At 46.7% G+C, this 17,302-nt stretch overlaps 7 protein-coding genes across 7 annotated transcripts; 4 read left to right on the top strand and 3 right to left on the bottom strand.

Moving 5' to 3' along the window:
- Positions 1–243: 243 nt before the first annotated feature.
- TREMEDRAFT_67326 (uncharacterized protein) lies at positions 244–1,477 on the top strand (the record flags this gene model as incomplete). The annotated part of the gene is made up of 6 exons (XM_007001883.1): positions 244–308; positions 352–373; positions 418–443; positions 489–1,016; positions 1,112–1,200; positions 1,377–1,477. 6 exons carry the CDS (start codon positions 244–246, stop codon positions 1,475–1,477), a joined length of 831 nt encoding a protein of 276 aa, XP_007001945.1.
- Positions 1,478–3,331: 1,854 nt separating this feature from the next.
- On the bottom strand, positions 3,332–7,560 carry TREMEDRAFT_73044 (uncharacterized protein; the record flags this gene model as incomplete). Its single annotated transcript, XM_007002137.1, has 6 exons — positions 3,332–3,923; positions 3,972–4,025; positions 4,216–4,807; positions 4,856–5,149; positions 5,201–5,928; positions 6,087–7,560. The coding sequence occupies 6 exons, from the start codon at positions 7,558–7,560 to the stop codon at positions 3,703–3,705; spliced, it is 3,363 nt and encodes a 1,120-aa protein (XP_007002199.1). The 3' UTR covers positions 3,332–3,702.
- A 659-nt stretch (positions 7,561–8,219) lies between these two features.
- TREMEDRAFT_73043 (uncharacterized protein) lies at positions 8,220–9,765 on the top strand (the record flags this gene model as incomplete). Its single annotated transcript, XM_007002136.1, has 6 exons — positions 8,220–8,229; positions 8,275–8,430; positions 8,483–8,793; positions 8,853–9,018; positions 9,152–9,400; positions 9,644–9,765. The coding sequence occupies 6 exons, from the start codon at positions 8,220–8,222 to the stop codon at positions 9,718–9,720; spliced, it is 969 nt and encodes a 322-aa protein (XP_007002198.1). The 3' UTR covers positions 9,721–9,765.
- Positions 9,766–9,943: 178 nt separating this feature from the next.
- On the bottom strand, positions 9,944–11,597 carry TREMEDRAFT_59483 (uncharacterized protein; the record flags this gene model as incomplete). Its single annotated transcript, XM_007001620.1, has 7 exons — positions 9,944–10,000; positions 10,048–10,063; positions 10,252–10,397; positions 10,608–10,615; positions 10,766–10,860; positions 11,031–11,133; positions 11,375–11,597. 7 exons carry the CDS (start codon positions 11,595–11,597, stop codon positions 9,944–9,946), a joined length of 648 nt encoding a protein of 215 aa, XP_007001682.1.
- A 565-nt stretch (positions 11,598–12,162) lies between these two features.
- Positions 12,163–13,613, bottom strand: TREMEDRAFT_42310 (thiol-specific antioxidant protein 3). The gene is made up of 9 exons (XM_007000955.1): positions 13,495–13,613; positions 13,421–13,447; positions 13,274–13,330; positions 13,154–13,225; positions 12,808–13,018; positions 12,639–12,689; positions 12,533–12,594; positions 12,363–12,488; positions 12,163–12,315 (listed from the first exon to the last, which is right to left on the bottom strand). The coding sequence occupies exons 1-9, from the start codon at positions 13,531–13,533 to the stop codon at positions 12,265–12,267; spliced, it is 696 nt and encodes a 231-aa protein (XP_007001017.1). The 5' UTR covers positions 13,534–13,613; the 3' UTR covers positions 12,163–12,264.
- A 486-nt stretch (positions 13,614–14,099) lies between these two features.
- TREMEDRAFT_59481 (uncharacterized protein) lies at positions 14,100–15,196 on the top strand (the record flags this gene model as incomplete). Its single annotated transcript, XM_007001619.1, has 6 exons — positions 14,100–14,132; positions 14,174–14,221; positions 14,310–14,573; positions 14,745–14,778; positions 14,823–14,910; positions 15,007–15,196. The coding sequence occupies 6 exons, from the start codon at positions 14,100–14,102 to the stop codon at positions 15,194–15,196; spliced, it is 657 nt and encodes a 218-aa protein (XP_007001681.1).
- A 405-nt stretch (positions 15,197–15,601) lies between these two features.
- On the top strand, positions 15,602–17,143 carry TREMEDRAFT_59480 (uncharacterized protein; the record flags this gene model as incomplete). The annotated part of the gene is made up of 8 exons (XM_007001618.1): positions 15,602–15,634; positions 15,692–15,739; positions 15,894–16,136; positions 16,306–16,366; positions 16,463–16,510; positions 16,651–16,741; positions 16,821–16,835; positions 17,035–17,143. 8 exons carry the CDS (start codon positions 15,602–15,604, stop codon positions 17,141–17,143), a joined length of 648 nt encoding a protein of 215 aa, XP_007001680.1.
- Between the last annotated feature and the right edge of the window lie 159 nt (positions 17,144–17,302).

The following is a 17,302-nucleotide window of genomic DNA, read 5'->3' as shown; positions in this document are numbered from 1 at the left end:
GTGATCGGACAGAACGCCGATTCCCGATACAACTCTGCTCGCTTCTCGTCCATCACTCGGATGGCCAGAAAGCTCAGCGCCGTCAAAATACAATCCCCAAGACAGTTAGATCGCACCCTTCCCCTTGTTCACAGTCAGCTGACTTTTGATCTCTGATATGATATCTTCCTTTCCCCTCTGTGTCAACTCGCACCGATAGCTGCTAGCTGCTCAGTGCAACATTCTCAAGGCCACTTGGACACAATGACCGATGAGGAGCTTCCACCTAGTAAGCTGGGTACGAAAGATTATTGGGATGCACAGTATGAGTGAGTCTTGTGCCCTCTTTCACACGCATGAAATGACAGTCAGACGAGAGGTGACTGTCTTCGAGGTGAGCTCACTCCCTTCCTCTCATGGAAGAGGGGCTGATAACAGGATATCGGGGATGAAGGAGAAGTTTGGTGAGTCTCATTGATATTCAAGTATTGAGGATTGACAATGGACAGGTTTGGAGAATCGAGTGTCAAGAAAATGCGTAAATGGGCACACGACCATCTACCTCCTTCCTCTTCTCCCATCAGAATCCTCGAATGTGGAAGTGGCAACGGTACCCTTCTTCTCTCTTTCCTAACCTCACCCATAGGCTCCATTCCACAGAAATATCATCTGACAGGTATCGACTACTCTCCCACTGCTATCCTCCTCTCACAGAAAGTCGAACATGCTCGGAGGGAGATGGAGATCGATGAGGATGAAGAAATTTCGAATATCTGTGAGGTGGAATGGAGAGTCGGGGATCTTCTCAGGGATAATATGAAAGAACAATGGGATTTAGTACTTGATAAAGGCACTTTTGATGCCTTATGTCTTTCTTCTGATCCTGTGGAAGAAGATAAGTTAAAAAGATTACCAAGTCAGGTATATCCTGAGAGAATCGCCAGGTTGGTCAAAGAAGGAGGGTTTTTTCTCATCACGAGTTGTAATTTCACAGAAGAAGAGATCAGGCGGAAATACGAAAGACCTGAACTAGGTAGGTGTGTCTCTTCTACTCTTTACGCATAGCTGACATGAAGGTTTGAAATATCAGTAAGTCGATGCATTCGAAGGAGTCAGAAGCTGACCGAAGAAGTTCAAGCGTTCCTCATAAATCATTCACCTTTGGTGGGAAATCCGGTACTATCGTGTGCACCGTCGCGTTTCAAAAGGTCTCCTCAACCCGTACTCTCATAATGAATGGCGAGACAGTCATGGTAAACGGTCATTCTCACCTGTCAAATGGTCACGTTGGGTTAAATGAAGGAGAAGATTTATTTCTCTGCGTCGATGTATGTCTTCCTCTGTTGAACATTTGGATGAGTGATGAGCTGACGGGTGGTGCGGAGGAACGACAACAGATGTTGCTATAGCTAGCACATCCGGAGGTATAGTTTCCCGTGCCGTAGGAGGTACGGGGAATATGGCAGAGGTCAGTCATCATTACTTCTCCCAAATCTGATTTATTGACCATTAGGTTGGCCTGCAAATCTCTAGCGACATGTCCGTTCGATCTCTCAACATTTAACCGTGGCTGAAGTTTAGGGTCATCTCTACTGTTCTCGACGCTGTAGCTCAACTTCCTTCTCTTTATCACTCAAACAAGTCAGAAAAGGCACTCGTCAATGGAAATTCGCACGGAGTCGTTTGTCCCGTCAAATTTAAAGAGATATGGGTTGGAGTGAATCTTTCTTCCTTCTATACACGAGACGATCTCTCAACTAGGGTCTATTGCTAATGATCAGATGTCAGGATGTGACACTTCATTAGATCAAAAACGTCTTTCTGAAGTACTTCGACCATTCTTGTTCGTCTCATTCTATCACTATTTGTCCTCCCTCATTTCCTACAGTTGTTCCGCTACCGAGGTAGACTGGGGTTGATGTATCAGCGTCTCATCTCAATTATCCGTCGTCAATGACGCTCACCTACTGGGAGGTGCTCTATTGAAACATCACTGTTCTTGGGGTATCGCCATCGTAGCCGGTACGGGGTCAGTAGTTGTGGCTTTGGAGGTAGATCCTGATGGAATTGTCAGACAAGTGGGGAGGAGAGGAGGACATGGGTATGTTTTAGGTGATGATGGATCTGGTGAGTTTTTCTGTTGAATCATATCCCTATCCCCTTCCCTCCCCCAGAGAACCAGAAAATACCTCATATACCGCCTGTCAGTACTATATCATTCACAGATCACTCACCAACATCCTCCCTGGTTACGATCCCTTGGGTTATCTGGCTTGTATCTCTGTCCGAGGGCATTGATGACTCCCGGGACGGAATGTCACAGGTCATGTGGTGAGATTGACCACCAGCATTCGACGTGGGACGATCTGCCATCAGAGCCGTAGTAGACGATTTCGATGAAGGGTTGGAAGTATCAGGTGGTTTGGCAGATCTGGTCAAACGTCATTTCGGTGTGAAAGAAACAGGTGAAGTATTGGCCAAAGTGGTGAGTGATCCCCATACTCTATATCCCACGTCTCCCTCTCATCCCTCTCTCCCCCTATTGCTATCATACTCTTTCCAACATATCAACCTTTTCTTTCTCCCATGATGTCTCACTATGTCCTGTTGATTGCATCACTGTACCAAAACCTTTACTGCTCCAAGACAGAATCCTCGGCAAAGAAAACGAAAGGTGTGATCCTGAACCACAGCATCACTTAAACGACACTCTCTCCCCTATAGATTCCACAAATCTTCGTAAACTTTCCGTTTCTTCCCTCGCCCGATCAGTTCTCGACTTATTCTCTCAAACCCCCCCTGATCCACTAGCACAAAGAGCGTTGAAAGAAGCTACCTCACCTCTGATCCGTTCGGTCATCTCTCTCGTCAAACAGATGGAAACCAATGGACGTTGTACGAGAGAAGCGGCGGTGATAATGGCTGGTGGAGTCGCAAGACAAGCATGTTATAATAAAGTCATACTTGAGACACTTGAACGAGAAGGGATTAAATTCGGAAGTGAAGATGTAGTTTTGGATGTGGCTGGTGAAGCTGTTTTAGGGTTGGTTAAACGCAGAAGGAGGTTTCAGGGTTGGTTAAACGCAGAAGAAGGGAAAGGTGATGAGTGAGAAGAGATGAGAGGTATAGCCTACCAATTCAAGGATGGAATGAATACAGAATGGTGAGGTTTACGAATACGGAATACATGTTATCTGTGATTTGTAATGATGCATTCTTTTGTCACTTGGTAGCATCAATTATGGTCATGGAAAATTAGTATAGTGATCTACAGTAGTGGATCAAGCATAAGATCAACAAAGCAGATTAATAGAAAACAAGGAAGGAGAAAGAAGGAAAGTTCGTGAAGTTTAAATATTCAATGCCATCACTACCAAATTGATTCTACACCATAACCTATTTTCCCTGAACTTTTCACTTCTCACTCCACTATTATACCGTCATTCTCTTCATTCACCGTTCTCGGTGCTTTTTTTCAGTCATCTACCTCTTTTTATATCATCATCTACTTCATCTTTCTCAAATGACATCAACAAATCAATTGGCATGTTCATTATGGAGCCAATTTTGTTTCATATAACCTTTCCATTCTCCACATTGATCGATTCTGCTCGTACTTCTTTTTTGTATTTTCAAATTTTGAAGGTCCAGTATCGGGAGATGTGTGGGTGATGAAAAGTCTTTTTTAATACAGAAATGTGGATGAAATTATTGATGGAGTACTTATCTGACTCGTTGGTAGAATAACAGATAAGCACATTTCTCTCTTCCTCCAATCAAGCCCGCTCTACCTGACACAGCCTCCGATTCGCTCACTACAACAGCTTCGGTCGGAACGGCCGAATGAGTCTCGTCATCAAAATGGATCCAACCTGATCCATCTTGTCGTGCAGCGGCCAATGTGTAATGGCCTCCTTGGGATGAAGCACCATGATGATAATCGACTTAAAAATATTAGCTCTTGCAGGTATGAGGATAAGGAGAGAGCTTACCTCCAAACAGTCTGTATTTCACTGGATGACCACGTTTGGTAGGGGATACGACTTCTGTTGCGTCAACTTCAATGCACACTAGACTGATTGGCCTGTGCACTGGAACTTGAAAGTGTTAAACGGGCAAAAATCAATCACAGTAGATAATACGACGGGCGAAAGACCAGGTAGGCTGGCTGGAAAGCAGAACGTGAATGGTAACGGGGAACAAAGTTGGCGGGACCAAATATGGCAAACAGCTCACCTGATGGTATAATAAGCTCAGTACCATAAGCCACAGGTTTATCCCTTTTGAACACCCGTTGTTCCACTTGATCATACTCGAATCTCTTCAAATGTAATACCAAAACAGGTGGGAAAGTCTCAATCGTCACTTGTTTACTAGCGTCTACTTTTTCTTTCCTTGACGGACTATATACCCCGGGAACAATCTCCGGTTCAGCTATATGTCTCAAGGCATCTTCAATGGTGGTGACGTCGGATCGAATGTCCAAAGCAAGAGTTTTGAAAGGTTCTAAAGTCACACTATCTTTATTCCCTGGTACACGAAGAACAGAGCGGAGTGTACCGCCGAATAAACGTGAAATCGCCGATTCATGACTTTCCACAGACCGAACTTGATGAACTCTTTGTTTCTTACCAACTTCTAGCCAACCGGAGGAATCTTCCGCACCGGGGGACACGGGTCGACGGATGTGTTTGTCTGTATCACCATTAGGCAGTTGACCACTGCTGATTTTACGATTTGAAGAACGTGAGACGAGCTTGAGGATTTCTTCATGCAGAGTATCGTTAAGGAATCCGAAAAATTCTTCAGCGTCTTCTTGATGTCCCTTCTGATACTTGTCAGTGATAAACATCTATGATGGCAAGGGGTGACGCACCTGAACAAAGTCGAATCGTTTGTTCGCTTTCATAGCTTCGTACACATGCTCCGGAATGAAAGCAGTGCTTCTGTGATCCTTGTCTCTGCGTGAGTGCTTGGAACCATTGATAAGAGCGTTTCTCTGTTGGCTTGGGGCGGCTCCAGGAACGGGGTCAGGCAAATTGAACTCTCGCAGGAAAACAATCATAGCTTCGAGAAGTGGGGTTTGTCGGCCAAGATCGGCCTTCAGTCGTTTTCCAAGTTCTTCCAATAGTTGAGTGAAGGGCAGGCAAAATACCAGAACCTGGAGAATCTGCACCGTTAGTGACATTCAGGTATCTCACGGGCAAAGAAGCACACTTACAGTGTTGGCAAAGCACATATTGCCAGTATTTATCAACCCCCGAGGCAGAGTCATTGGACCTTTCTCTGGAATCTTGCCTTTCACACCTTCAGTCAACAATTTGACCAACTCTTCCTGAGGTGTGGCTGCGGCGGATGCAGCCGCAGCAGCATAGTTGATAGGGGCAGGGCGGGAGGCAGGGATGGGTGCGGGAGGTGAAGCAATTCCGATGGAGGTGACTGTGGAAGAAGGAGACGGTTGGTCGACACTGGGAGCCACGCTGGGGTCTGGCAGGAGAGATGTGATGGACTGAGTAGGAGATGTAGCTTTGGAGGCGACATCGGATCGAATGGACACTCCAGAAATGCTACCACCACCAGGCTTGTCAGGAGCAGGCTGCCTGAGCAATGCCGCCCAACTGACCGGCTTGACAGGTTTCACCAATGGGGTCCGAACATCTCCGGGCACTTCAAGCGGCTCCACAAGGTTTATACGCTCTTCGACATCTGCACCACCTTTCCTCCCCTGTTCTGCTTCACCGTTGATCTCCAAAGTTCCAAAGATGATGGGGAGCGCAGCACGTCTAGGTATGGAGCTGGCCATCGTTACGTCTTCCTCGAGTTTGACTGTGGACTCTTTCCGATGTGTCTTGCGAGCACCAAATCGCTCTTGACCGTGAGGATCAACCTGTGGAAAGGTAGAGACTCTCGTGGAGACTTGCCCCCGAGCCCAACCCAATATGTGTTGCCCTGACTGGTTTCGCTCGGGCGACTCAAACGTAGTTGAAGAATAGTGTCATCACGCCGATTCTTTGACGAAGGCGCCGATGCAAGATTCGTCGAGGTTGACGTCGGCGAAGGGGAAAGAGGGGTGGAATCAGTGTTGAGGAAGGTGAGTGGCGAAACACGAGGCGTCTGGTCGGCGGGTGGTGATGGAATGCGTGGCAGAATGGGTCCGCCAAAGGTGATTTCTGCTTTAGGTCCCTCGACAGTTGCTTTGGACTGGGCGTTTGGGGTGTCGATGAATATTGGTACAGTCGGGGTTTGTACAATGGGAGACGTGGGTTGATCGCTGGACGATAGAGATAGAGCGGGGGTGTCGTCTGTTTCCGAGAGTTTTGCATCCGGTTGAGCCTCGGGGGTGGATTTGATGTTATTGACAGGGGATGTCGACGTCCCTGGGTCTTCCTTAAGTGTGCCATTCACAGTTGTGGGAGGATGTGGAAGTTCAGCACGATCTGACGCTGACTTTTGATCGGTGGGTGGAGGGACTGGACGATCCATTTGTGTCAGACCCAAAACGCGCGATTCTGTCGAAATATCGGCAGGCCGAGGGGGGTTCAATGACTTTGACCGTTCGCCATCGGGAATGTTCGGCGGCACCCAGGATCTCGGAGGGCCCACCTGGCTGGCTCGGTTGTTCATGACAGGTCGAATAGAGGGATATCCAGGCTGGTTGTCGTAGTTGACTGTTCCGTTGACTCGCGTCTGACGTCTCCGACCATTATAATTGAAACCTTGTGCGGCCGGATTGAAACCTTTGAATCCGGGATCAGGCGGTCCGGGAGGAGGGCGCATGTGGGACATGAAGCCGGGATGATAGTTGGTATTAGGATACAGCATTGGAACGTTGGGGTAAGGGATGTAACCTACTCCCGCTCCGTTGGCGTAGGGATGATTTGGTGGATACGAAAGTGGGTAAGGTTGGGATGGATGTCCGGTATGAATGGTTTGGAAGGCCCCGGGTTGAGGTATTTGAGGGGTGAAAGTAGGTGGAGAGCGTGACACCATGACATTGTCAATAGATCGTGACTGTTCTAAAGGGCTGACGGGACCGTGGTTTCGAGGATCAAAATTGCCAGTTTGAGTGTCGGTTGGAGAAACATGCGGGGGAGAAGATGGATGTGATTGAGAATCAGATGCTTGAGGATAGAAAGTGATCGGTCCCGGTTCTAAAGGCGGACCAGGATATGGCATAAAACCATTTTGCATCGTACTTGGACCTGGATCACCCATTTGAGTGTAAGGAGGAAAGGGATATGGCTGATACATTTGAGCCCCCATAGGAGGTGGATAAGGGGGTGGATACGGATACCCAGAATTAGGATCATACCCAGCATTGTTTTGGGGAGGACGAGGAGCGTATTGTTGATGATAAGGGTAGTTTGAGTACCATTCTTGTGTCGGACCGGGGGGAGGATAGTGATTGGGTGGAAGGGGGAAATTAGCGGAAGGATTGTACAGGGTGGGGTATTGAGGTTGCTGTGGTGGAGGCATGTTTTGAGTGGAATTGGAAGAGGTTGGATTGGGACCAGTGGGATCGAAGGGAGGTATAGGTGGTTGTGGTTGTATATGATCAGGGTTTGTGAATGTTGCTGACATGGGAGAAGGTCCAACAAAAATCGAATCCATCTGAGTAATCAGCAATTGTCATTATTTATATGTGATTCGTCGGAGTAGAGCGATTGTCAAGGAAATACGTTGAGACTCACTTTGTTGATCACAATTCTTCAGAATATGCTGGTTTGATTCTATTGTGGATGTCTACAATACTACTGAAAGTGGAAAAAAGAATGTACAATAAGGACAAGGGCAGGAGCACGGATGACGAGAGATTCTCAAGTGGTTTAAATGGGGTAGTTTGTCAGAGAGGGGGGGAAAGAATGAAAGGCCGAGGCGATCTGATGTCACCGCATGAGAAGAATTGGAATAATGTAAGGCAACGAGGATAGGAGACTGTCGAAGGAGAAGATAGAGGCCGAGATGTAGGCGTGGCCCCCGTATGGGTGAGGGGATGAGTTGAATTGCGTAGACGAAAGGGAAGGTATTTTAAGTAGGGCAATTTGGTTTGAAGCCAAGGAAGGGTAAAGCTCACATTTGATAACGTTTCCTACACCCCAAATGACACGTCATTTCAAAACTTGCTCTTCAACTTTCTTCCCAGTTTTCCCTCACAAAATCTTCAAGTCGACTTGCTCTGTACAAGCAATCAAATACTTTATCACGCTTGAACTCTAAGCACCAGCACCAGCACTTACAACATGGCATTTGGTGAGCTTGAATGTCTTCGTAAATCGCTATAAACTTATGAGCCAGGCGATCGAGGTGGTGACAGAGGTGGTAGAGGGGGTAGAGGAGGTAGGGGAGGTTCCCGTGGTGGATTCGGTGGACGTGGTGGTGGTCGAGGTGGTGGACCGGGTGATAGAGGAGGTTTCGGTGGTAGAGGTGGTGGTCGTGGTGCACCTAGAGGTGGTAAGTTATCACATAGCTCTTTTACATTAAAAGAGTTTTTTCTAATTATTAGGTGGTCGTGGCGCCCCTCGTGGACGTGGTGGTCCAGCTGGAAGAGGTGGTAGACCAGGTTTAGGTCGTAAAGGTCCAGGAGCAGTTACAATCGAACCTCATAAACATTCCGGTGTTTATATCGCTAAAGGAAAAGAACATTTATTAGTCACTAGGAATATGACACCTGGTGAAAGTGTTTACGGAGAGAAAAGGATCAGTGTAGCTGTGACCAATTCAGAGGGAGAGGAAGAAAAAGTGGAATACAGGGTATGGAATCCTTTCAGAAGTAAATTGGCAGCTGGTATTTTAGGTGGTTTGGATGACATCCACGTGAGTGACTTTTAAGAAACATCTTTTGAAAAAGGTGTTTGAAAATTGATGAGGATTAGATCAAACCTGGTGCTAAAGTTTTATACCTTGGTGCTGCTTCTGGTTCTTCAGTTTCACACGTATCGGATATCGTAGGACCTGAAGGTGTTGTGTATGCTGTTGAATTTTCTCATCGATCTGGACGTGATCTTATTGGTATGGCAAAGAAACGTACCAATGTTATTCGTGAGTCATTACCTCGCCCTCAACACCAAATTTTCCAACCTCAAATCACTCCTAGAAATCTCCTATCCGATGCCTGGCCTATCAATTAGACGAACGAATCATACACAAATAAAGAGTATGTACTGACTCATAGCCATCGTTGAAGACGCTCGTCATCCTCAAAAATACCGCATGCTGGTACAAATGGTAGATGTCATCTTCGCCGATGTCGCTCAACCCGATCAAGCTAGGATCATAGCTCTCAACGCTCATCATTTCCTCAAGAACGGAGGTGCTATAGTCATTTCCATCAAGGCGAACTGTATCGATTCTACAGCCCCTGCCGCTCAAGTGTTTGCGAATGAAGTTAATATCATGCGTAAGGAAGGTATAAGGCCTAAAGGTGGGTAACTCCTCTGCTCGTTGGATTCATATCAACTATCTCATCTCATCTCATTGTATTGTACTTTTTTTGGCTACTTTTTCGCTTTGAAAAAGTGTTGCCGCCTGCTTGTTTCGTATCGAGCCGCCTGCTTGTTCTGAAATGGAATCGTCATGGCACAATGAAAGACACCGAGAATATTGGGCAGGACAGGTGGAATATCAAGTGGGGGAGCGGGATCTGCAAACGGGACTGATCATTCAGAACAATTGACCCTCGAACCGTACGAAAGAGATCACGCCATCGTGGTCGGAAGGTACGAACGACACGCCGTCAATTAAGTTTATTAATCTTGAGTGTAGATCTGATCATGTATTTGATACCCTCTGCTTCTATTCTCATCTCACGGTAACTTACTGAAATTATCTCCCACGTTTTTTACCTCACAGGTAACAGTCGGTTCAATCGTAGAGTACGAGTAGAGAACCATTCGAGGAGAAGAGAATTCAAGTACGCTACAACACAAACAACTACAATATTTTCTTATGACATCTGTACTTGCCCTTATGCACCAGTATATTTCTTATTTGCCGCAGGTCGACGTTTGTCAGAAATGATAAACTACTCATTAGCCATTCTCCTGTAAATTTAGGATGAGTGGGACATACGATCTCAGCTATGACCCTGGATTTTATCAGTTTTTATTTCTTTATCTCGTTCCCACGATATCTCTATCTCCTCCATTTCATCATCCTCTGTCTCTTGAAAGAACTTGGGAAAGTCATGGACCACGAGATGAATGGGTGAAAAGATAAATGAATCTTCTTACAAGAAAGTTGTGAGTGGGTGTGAGAAGAAGAAGAAAGACTTACGTGATGGGTATACTACCCAAGAGAATCATAACTGCGTACAAACAGAACAATGGAGTATCAATTTCCGGTGCACCAACAGTTTCTAAACCGATATAAGATTGGGAACCTGTAACTACCACGATGAATAATTTCAAGAATGCGTTTGCCTGGGATCAGTATAAATACTCCATATTTCTATCGCTTGTGATTCTTCCCTGACTTGTCATACCAATGCAGTTCGTTCGTCAGTACGTCTGTTAGAAAAGATTTCAGAGATGATATCGAATGTTTCCAATGATATGTCGATCATCAGGGTATGATTGTTAGGTGAACCGGGGGAAAAGTGGAGCATATAAAGTATGACAGAGAGGACGCACAATCAAAACTGTACATCAGCACATGATCAATCATGGTACTCAATTTGGCGTTCTATCATTGACATGAGATCGATATGATCTCGGATGAAACACTATCGATAAAGGTGGATAGGGATGAATTGGAGGAGTCGGTGGGAGAGAAGGAAAGAAAGACTAACAAAAGAATTCAATTTTGAGAAGATCAGTTTCCGTCGTATATAATCCATCGGTGAAGAATGCGCTTAAGAATTTCACAGCGACTTCCGTTTTGATACTATTTGTCAGTCTTGATACGAGTCATAATCAAGATGTTGCTTCTCTTTCCCTTATGATATCTCATCAGACTTTGACTTGGCACGTCCAATCTTGGTCACAGAGTGTATGAGGGAAAAGTAATTATCAACTTTTCTTTAAAAAGGTTGAAGGGATGTTGGTAACACTCACAAGACGTCAGCGGCAAGGGCGATCAAGATGAAGATCATCATTGCTATAGCTAGTACAGCTGCAAAGACTACTCCACCTAGATGTTTGGGTATGTTCGTGTTGTCTGTCATATTAGCTTATTCCCTTCGTCCCATGACCCCTGTGATATGTCACCTGCACTGGAGCTTATCACATATATATGCGTAGAAGCACATATTTGAATGAAGTCCATTGATAATCGTACCAATCCTTGAGACTTGCTTTCGGTTGAATACTTAAAGACTAATCAAATATGTTGGAGCAGAACACCAAAGACTAGACAATCGAAGAGGTGTCAATAGGTGAAATTGCAAAATAGGACCCACCGACGTAGCCTGACTCGGGTGAACCACCATACAAAGCTTTGTCATTCCCCAAATACGTTCCTAGTTCATCTTGGAAAATCCTGGTATTTTTGATGATAATCATCAGCCATACCACAAAGTTCATGACTAATGCGCCGACGGCCACGATTAGCCATAAGTTGCAAAGCAACATCCATATTCTGGGAAAAAAAGATTTGCCGTACCATGATTTTGCGTCTGGCATGTTGAGTTGTGTTTAGTTGAAACGCTAGAGTTCAGAACAAATGTCAAAAATTTGTGAAGATCAAGGTGGGACAAGGCTATGCTTGGGATGGTGTGTGATAAGTGTCAAGAGTAGTTCAGTGAGTTGAGTTGAATGTTAGTAGTAATGAACGTCGCTGAGTCAGTTGTTCGTGATGAGTGGGTGTGAGTCGTGATTTTGGTGGTTAGTTTGTCGTGTGGTGAGTTGTATGGTTTGTCAGTATGTAGGACGTTGTGACGTTTGGTGGGTGGTGAGTGTGGTGGTGAATGAAGGTGAAAATGGGAAGATGAGTTGGGAATGTGATACGGAGGGAGTAAAGAGTTCAGGTTTTACCAAACCCACCCACAGACCCCACCCCACCCCATCCGGCGTTTCACCCCCAATCATCCTTTGACCATCCAACCGTCGCAGACCAACCTCTGACCGACCCCTTACCGGCAAGCTGGAAAGGAAGGCAAAAGGGGGATGAGTCGACTGAATGTCACCAACCCTATATGGGGTCTCAAATCTCCAATGTCAACGTGTGAGTGAAGTCTCGTGCCGTTCTCATTATCGAGATGCAACCCGCCAAGGATAAAGACCAGATGTGACATTTAATTCCTCATATGACACCTTGGATCACTTGATCTGCACACTTGCCCACCGTGATTCACGCACTGGCCTTAGTCTTCTCCGGGTTAGGAGTGAAACGAAGGTAAGGCTGGGCCGATGAGTAGTGATCTTACTGACATGACGACGGTTACTCACATAGATAATCTCGACGTTGTCTCCGAAGAGTTTCTTGACATTTTCCCCTTGCACACTGGGGTGCACAATGACACGCTCTTCCTTTTTGCCGTTCACCTCGATGTTCCAATTGGCAGGAGTGGTGATCTGGTGTCTCAACAGGCTGACCAGACTGAAGCTACAAGACGTACCTTGTATTTGTCTCCGAGCTGAAGTGAATCTATCACACGAAGGATCTCAGGAAACGATCGTCCTGACCATTAATAATGAGCCGCAGAGGAGACAGAAGGTGCTTACCGGTCGAGGCGGGGTAGGCGAGGAACAAACGGATTTTCTTGCTGGGATCGACTTGAGATGTCAGCTCAAGTCTCCTCTACGCTGATGCTCGGAAGCTTTTCCCCGGAGGCGGAGGTGCACACAAATCCATGCGGTCTGAAAGGCACCGGATTCAATAATGAGAACTCACTGATGAACACCGTCCTCACTGTGAAGGGTAAACCCTTTGCATCCACGTTGGTAGCATCGAGATGATCGAGCATGCCATAAAGCTCCGACACCTTACGATCCTTGTCGGCGATGATTGGGAATTCCACAGAAGGGCCGTCAGGGACGAGGTGTTCAATGTCTTTCTTCCAGCCTTCGTGGGAGTTGACATCGTTGACGGAGAGACCGATGAGCTGGTATGGTCAGCACGACTGACCTCTCCCATTATTGACGGAACTGTCTTTGTCATGACTGGTAGCGGCCTCGGGGGGCAGGGCGAGAGTGTGAGTTCATTCTGGTAATGGGAGGAGCCGTAAGTCAGAACTTACCTTCACTCCCCTGGATTGGAAGTCGGCGTAAGAAAGAGCGACAGCCGAGAGCTCGGTAGTGCACACGGGAGTCTAGTTGTGAGTAACGCTGTGATTAATTTTTTTCCAAAAGGTACTTACATAGTCGTCCGGGTGAGAGAAAAGAATAGCCCAAGAGTCGCCGAGCCAGTCATGGAACTGAGTCAGTCAGTTGTTGTGCCCCTTAACATGCTCCCACACCTGAACTGGCGAATATCAAAGAAGAAAGATCGCCGTCTCGGTACTCACCTTGATCTTACCGGCCGTCGTTTCTGCCTTAAGGGTCAGAGAACATTCCAGAAAGTCAAGCAGAGGAGACTCACCTCGAAGTCGGGAGCAACATCACCAAGTCTGAGACTCATTTTGTGAAGTATTTCTATTGTTTTGTGTGGGAAAGTGTATGAGTGTATGAAATAGAGAGTGAAGAGGAGATAGTTGGAAGATGCTGGAGTAAAGTGAAAGTAAAGTATCGTTAGAGATGACGGGGAGGTTGCTAAGCAAGGCGTGACCATACCCCCACATGGCTGGTGATCGAGACATTGCACCGGCGATGGCGACATCTCGGGTTCATTTCAAAACCCTTGCGGGGTCCCAAAATCCGGCGGACCGGCGAGGCACCATGTTCCAATAGGCTCGCCAGAAGTGGTCGCACGCCTACAACACATATACAAGCTCTCGAAAGTCCGGAGAGCAAGTGACAATGGTGTGTTTGCCTCGTGACAAAGGATGATATGATCAGACTTGTTTCGCCTGCCCCAGTGATCCCTATGGTGCGGGCGTGGCTATGGTACTACGCCATGAGGCTGAGGATCAATCTTATTGACCTACAAGGTTCCGACGCCGACGAGTCCTCGAGAAGCTCAACACATCACTGCCTGACTGACTGACTTCTCACCGGACTGACCTTGCGTTTCAGAGGAAGACAATCATGGGAAATTCATCTAGCTCACCAAAGGCTGAGGTGAGTGGAGGTAGTAACAAGATGCTGGCTGATATGAACAGCCCACGAACATTCACTTGAAATTGTTGGTCGATGGAGATAGCTTAGTGGTGCGTTCGCTGTCTCTCATCCCTTCCTCTTTCCTCGAGTCTTCCTCCATGCGACTCTGGAGAGTAGGACGTCTTCACTGATAGACAGTTCCAAGGCCAGTTCATTCGACAAGGTGCCAAGGGAGGGCAGAAAGCAATCAACGAACTCCATCTAGCCTTGCAAAACATATTCACTTTACTTCGTCACGAGATGGGTGGGGCGCATATCTTGGTGCAGAGAGGCAAGATCAAAGTGCAATATCCCGATGGGGCAACCACGACGCAACATCTTACCAGACTTGTAGCGGATACGAGAGTGCTGTTGAATGTGGATTATGGTCTGGATCTACATGGCATCGTTGATAGAGAACGAGTGAGTCATTCCAGTTCCTTCTCATCGTACCCCATCTGAAGCGTTGGACCGTTAGGCTGACGAGTGGAAAAATGTGGCGCGATTCATCGAGGGGCTCAAGGCGAACAAGGCGGTTAGTCTACAAGGTGAATTGATCCTCCCCTCGTATTCTGCATAACAGCTTATATGCAGAAACCTATGGCGCAGGTCAAGGCCCAATACGTCAGTTCACCTCGTGACTATCTACAAGGAAGATATGCTGACGATAAGTGATCGCGAAATTACCTGAAAGAGATACCTATGGAACCAAGGTCATAGGGACTGAAGATGTGGAACATTGTCTTTCTGCATGTCAAGAGTCAGTTCTCTCTCTTTCTGGATTCACGCCTTACTTTCTTGCCTAGTTGCCCGGTTTCTTAACAAGTTGGTCATTCTGATCCAAGCTGAACCTCAGCCTTCTTGCGCAGGGCCGATCGGGCATCATCCTGAAGGGTACGACAGCTCCTGTTCCCGAAGCGAAACGTATGGGCATCACAGTTATCTGCCTGCCTGACCTGTTCGTGTCAGACCCGGCGGTGTCACATTTGAGAAGTATGAAGAGTGCCCCTTCTTCACCCACGAAAAAGAAACACGTCAGGCGTTGAGCCTTCTTTTCGTTGCGGTATGGAAGATGCTGGTTTCTGTACCTCTTTGGAGGAAAGCTTTGTAGTCTTTCGTACCTGCAGATTAATCGCGACTCATCTCCGTACTTCATCTGCATGTATTTTGTTACATAACATTTAGCATCGAAGACTGAACCCCTTCATGTCACCCACCCAATGTGGGGCTCCGAGACTGGCCGCCGTCTGCAAGTTGAGACCCTCCCACTCGAGGCCACTCCTCATCCATACTTGTACCACGCTCAACAATGAACGCTGACGTTGCACACTTACCTTGCGTGTACAACATGCACTTCCCTCTCATCGCCCTACAAGTTCCAACACAGGGATCTATCATTCACAACCTCTCATGTCTTTCTCGCGACCTACTCTCTCATAGCGACTCTCAATATGGGTAACACCTTCGGCGGACCTACTTTCCAAGTATGTCACAACTTCCTACATCTTCTGGTAGCTTCAGATTCCACAGCTGACGGTTAGTTACCCCTTGAACACCTGTTTATAGGGTTTGACGGTTCTAGCATCGAGGTGAGTCATTCTTTTATTCCTCCAACTGAAGATCACTACATACTGCTCTTCCCGCCACCCGCCGAGGGATAATTTTGGGGAAATTCGAACTGTTGAAGAGGAGGATCATAGTTCGAGGGAGAGAGAGTGAAGATGGTGTGACACTTACGTACAGTTCCACGAACGTCTCTTGGAAGACAGCACGACAGGTGGCGACAACGCCATGAGGTTCTTACAAGAAACTTTAACAGCCATCTTCCCCACTCTCACCGCTAATGCCGATAGCGGGATACATATCATCATAGCGGGAGGTATGATAGAGATACATACACCTGGAGGAGGAGGGGAAGGGACGGCTTTACCGAAGTTAGGTAGAGGGGATGCTGTTCCTGAAACCCATGCGATCTTCGTTCTTCCCGTCAGTCATACTGATTCCTCCTCTCTCTCTCTGCTTTTGCCCCTTGATGCCTTAATTCATCTTGCCTTCGACTAGCTTTTTCCTGTATACCAACTGCATATTTCTCTGTTATTTCTCTCATGATATCGGTTTGGATTGATCGTGTGAGGAAAAGTTGCTGATGGATTAGCATTCGTGTTGGCCGCCTGACTTCGTGACTGGTCTGAAAAATCGGACAGGAAGCGTTTCGAGTGAGCTCTTTTTTCTTTCAAATCATACCCTTCTCCACGGTAGACATTGCCGATTCGCGCATTGAGGTGAGTGTTGGAATGAAGCTGAGTGAACAGTCGAGGCTCGAGTGGACAGACCTTCTATAGAAACTCTAATAGATGTTTGTGAGTGACTTCGTTTCTCCCCTCCTCCTTACCCATCAATCTGGGAGCTTCTTGGCCGAGAAAAAATAATCTTCGTGTAGTTCACCAAGGCGCGAATGAAGACGTCTACAAACACGAGGCTCGGAAAGCTGACTACTCAGGCTCGAAACAATGGGCCGGTCCGAAATCGAAGACGACTTTGACAGTGTTGGTGACTGAAAACTTGAAGGGACTCTTACCTCGATTACCAAAGTATGTTTCATTCATCTTATTCACCACTTTATTCTTGATTCTTCCGTCGTAATTGAAGTCATTACGTTGATGTACACAGAGCTCGCCGTAAGCTGTGAGTTGGAAACATCCACGAACGCAGGGAGGGTCTCAGAGTTTTCATAAATAGCAGTCTAGAGGGGAGAGTGACTCGATATGAGGATGGTCTGTCAGGACAATGTGTCAAAGTATAGAGGACGAAACTTATGGCTAGGAGTGGGGAGACGATGGAGAGTAGATAATGGGATCGGACACCGAAAAATGCTGACCATCAGGATAAAACGTAAAGGTAGTCTCCTCATTTTGAAAGGTACAACAGACCACGATCCCGCCGCTAAACAACTTGGGGTCACAGTCATCAGCATGCCCGAGATCTTCCAATGATTCTTGAGATTTTCGACATATACCATTTACATTACACATGTTTCTGCATGGTTTTGGCAGCTAGACAAAGAGGTCTGGAATTGTTACACTCTCTTATTGTCCCCCACGTCTTATTTTGTCTCTTCAGGCTAATGTATCCCTTCGCTTTTGTGTGGAACT

This window comes from Tremella mesenterica (genome assembly GCF_000271645.1).
Source record: "Tremella mesenterica DSM 1558 unplaced genomic scaffold TREMEscaffold_1, whole genome shotgun sequence".
Classification (NCBI taxonomy): Eukaryota; Fungi; Basidiomycota; class Tremellomycetes; order Tremellales; family Tremellaceae; genus Tremella; species Tremella mesenterica.
The sequence above is the reverse complement of the archived record's forward strand: the minus strand, read 5'-3'. Positions and strand labels throughout refer to the sequence as shown.

Bases quoted from the DNA above. Each gene is read 5' to 3' on its own strand.
- TREMEDRAFT_42310 (XM_007000955.1), bottom strand. From the start codon at position 13,533: ATGAGTCTCAGACTTGGTGATGTTGCTCCCGACTTCGAG. The intron at 13,448-13,494 runs GTGAGTCTCCTC...CTGACCCTTAAG, and splicing joins ATGTTGCTCCCGACTTCGAG to GCAGAAACGACGGCCGGTAA. The intron at 12,489-12,532 runs GTACGTCTTGTA...TTGAGACACCAG, and splicing joins AGCTCGGAGACAAATACAAG to ATCACCACTCCTGCCAATTG.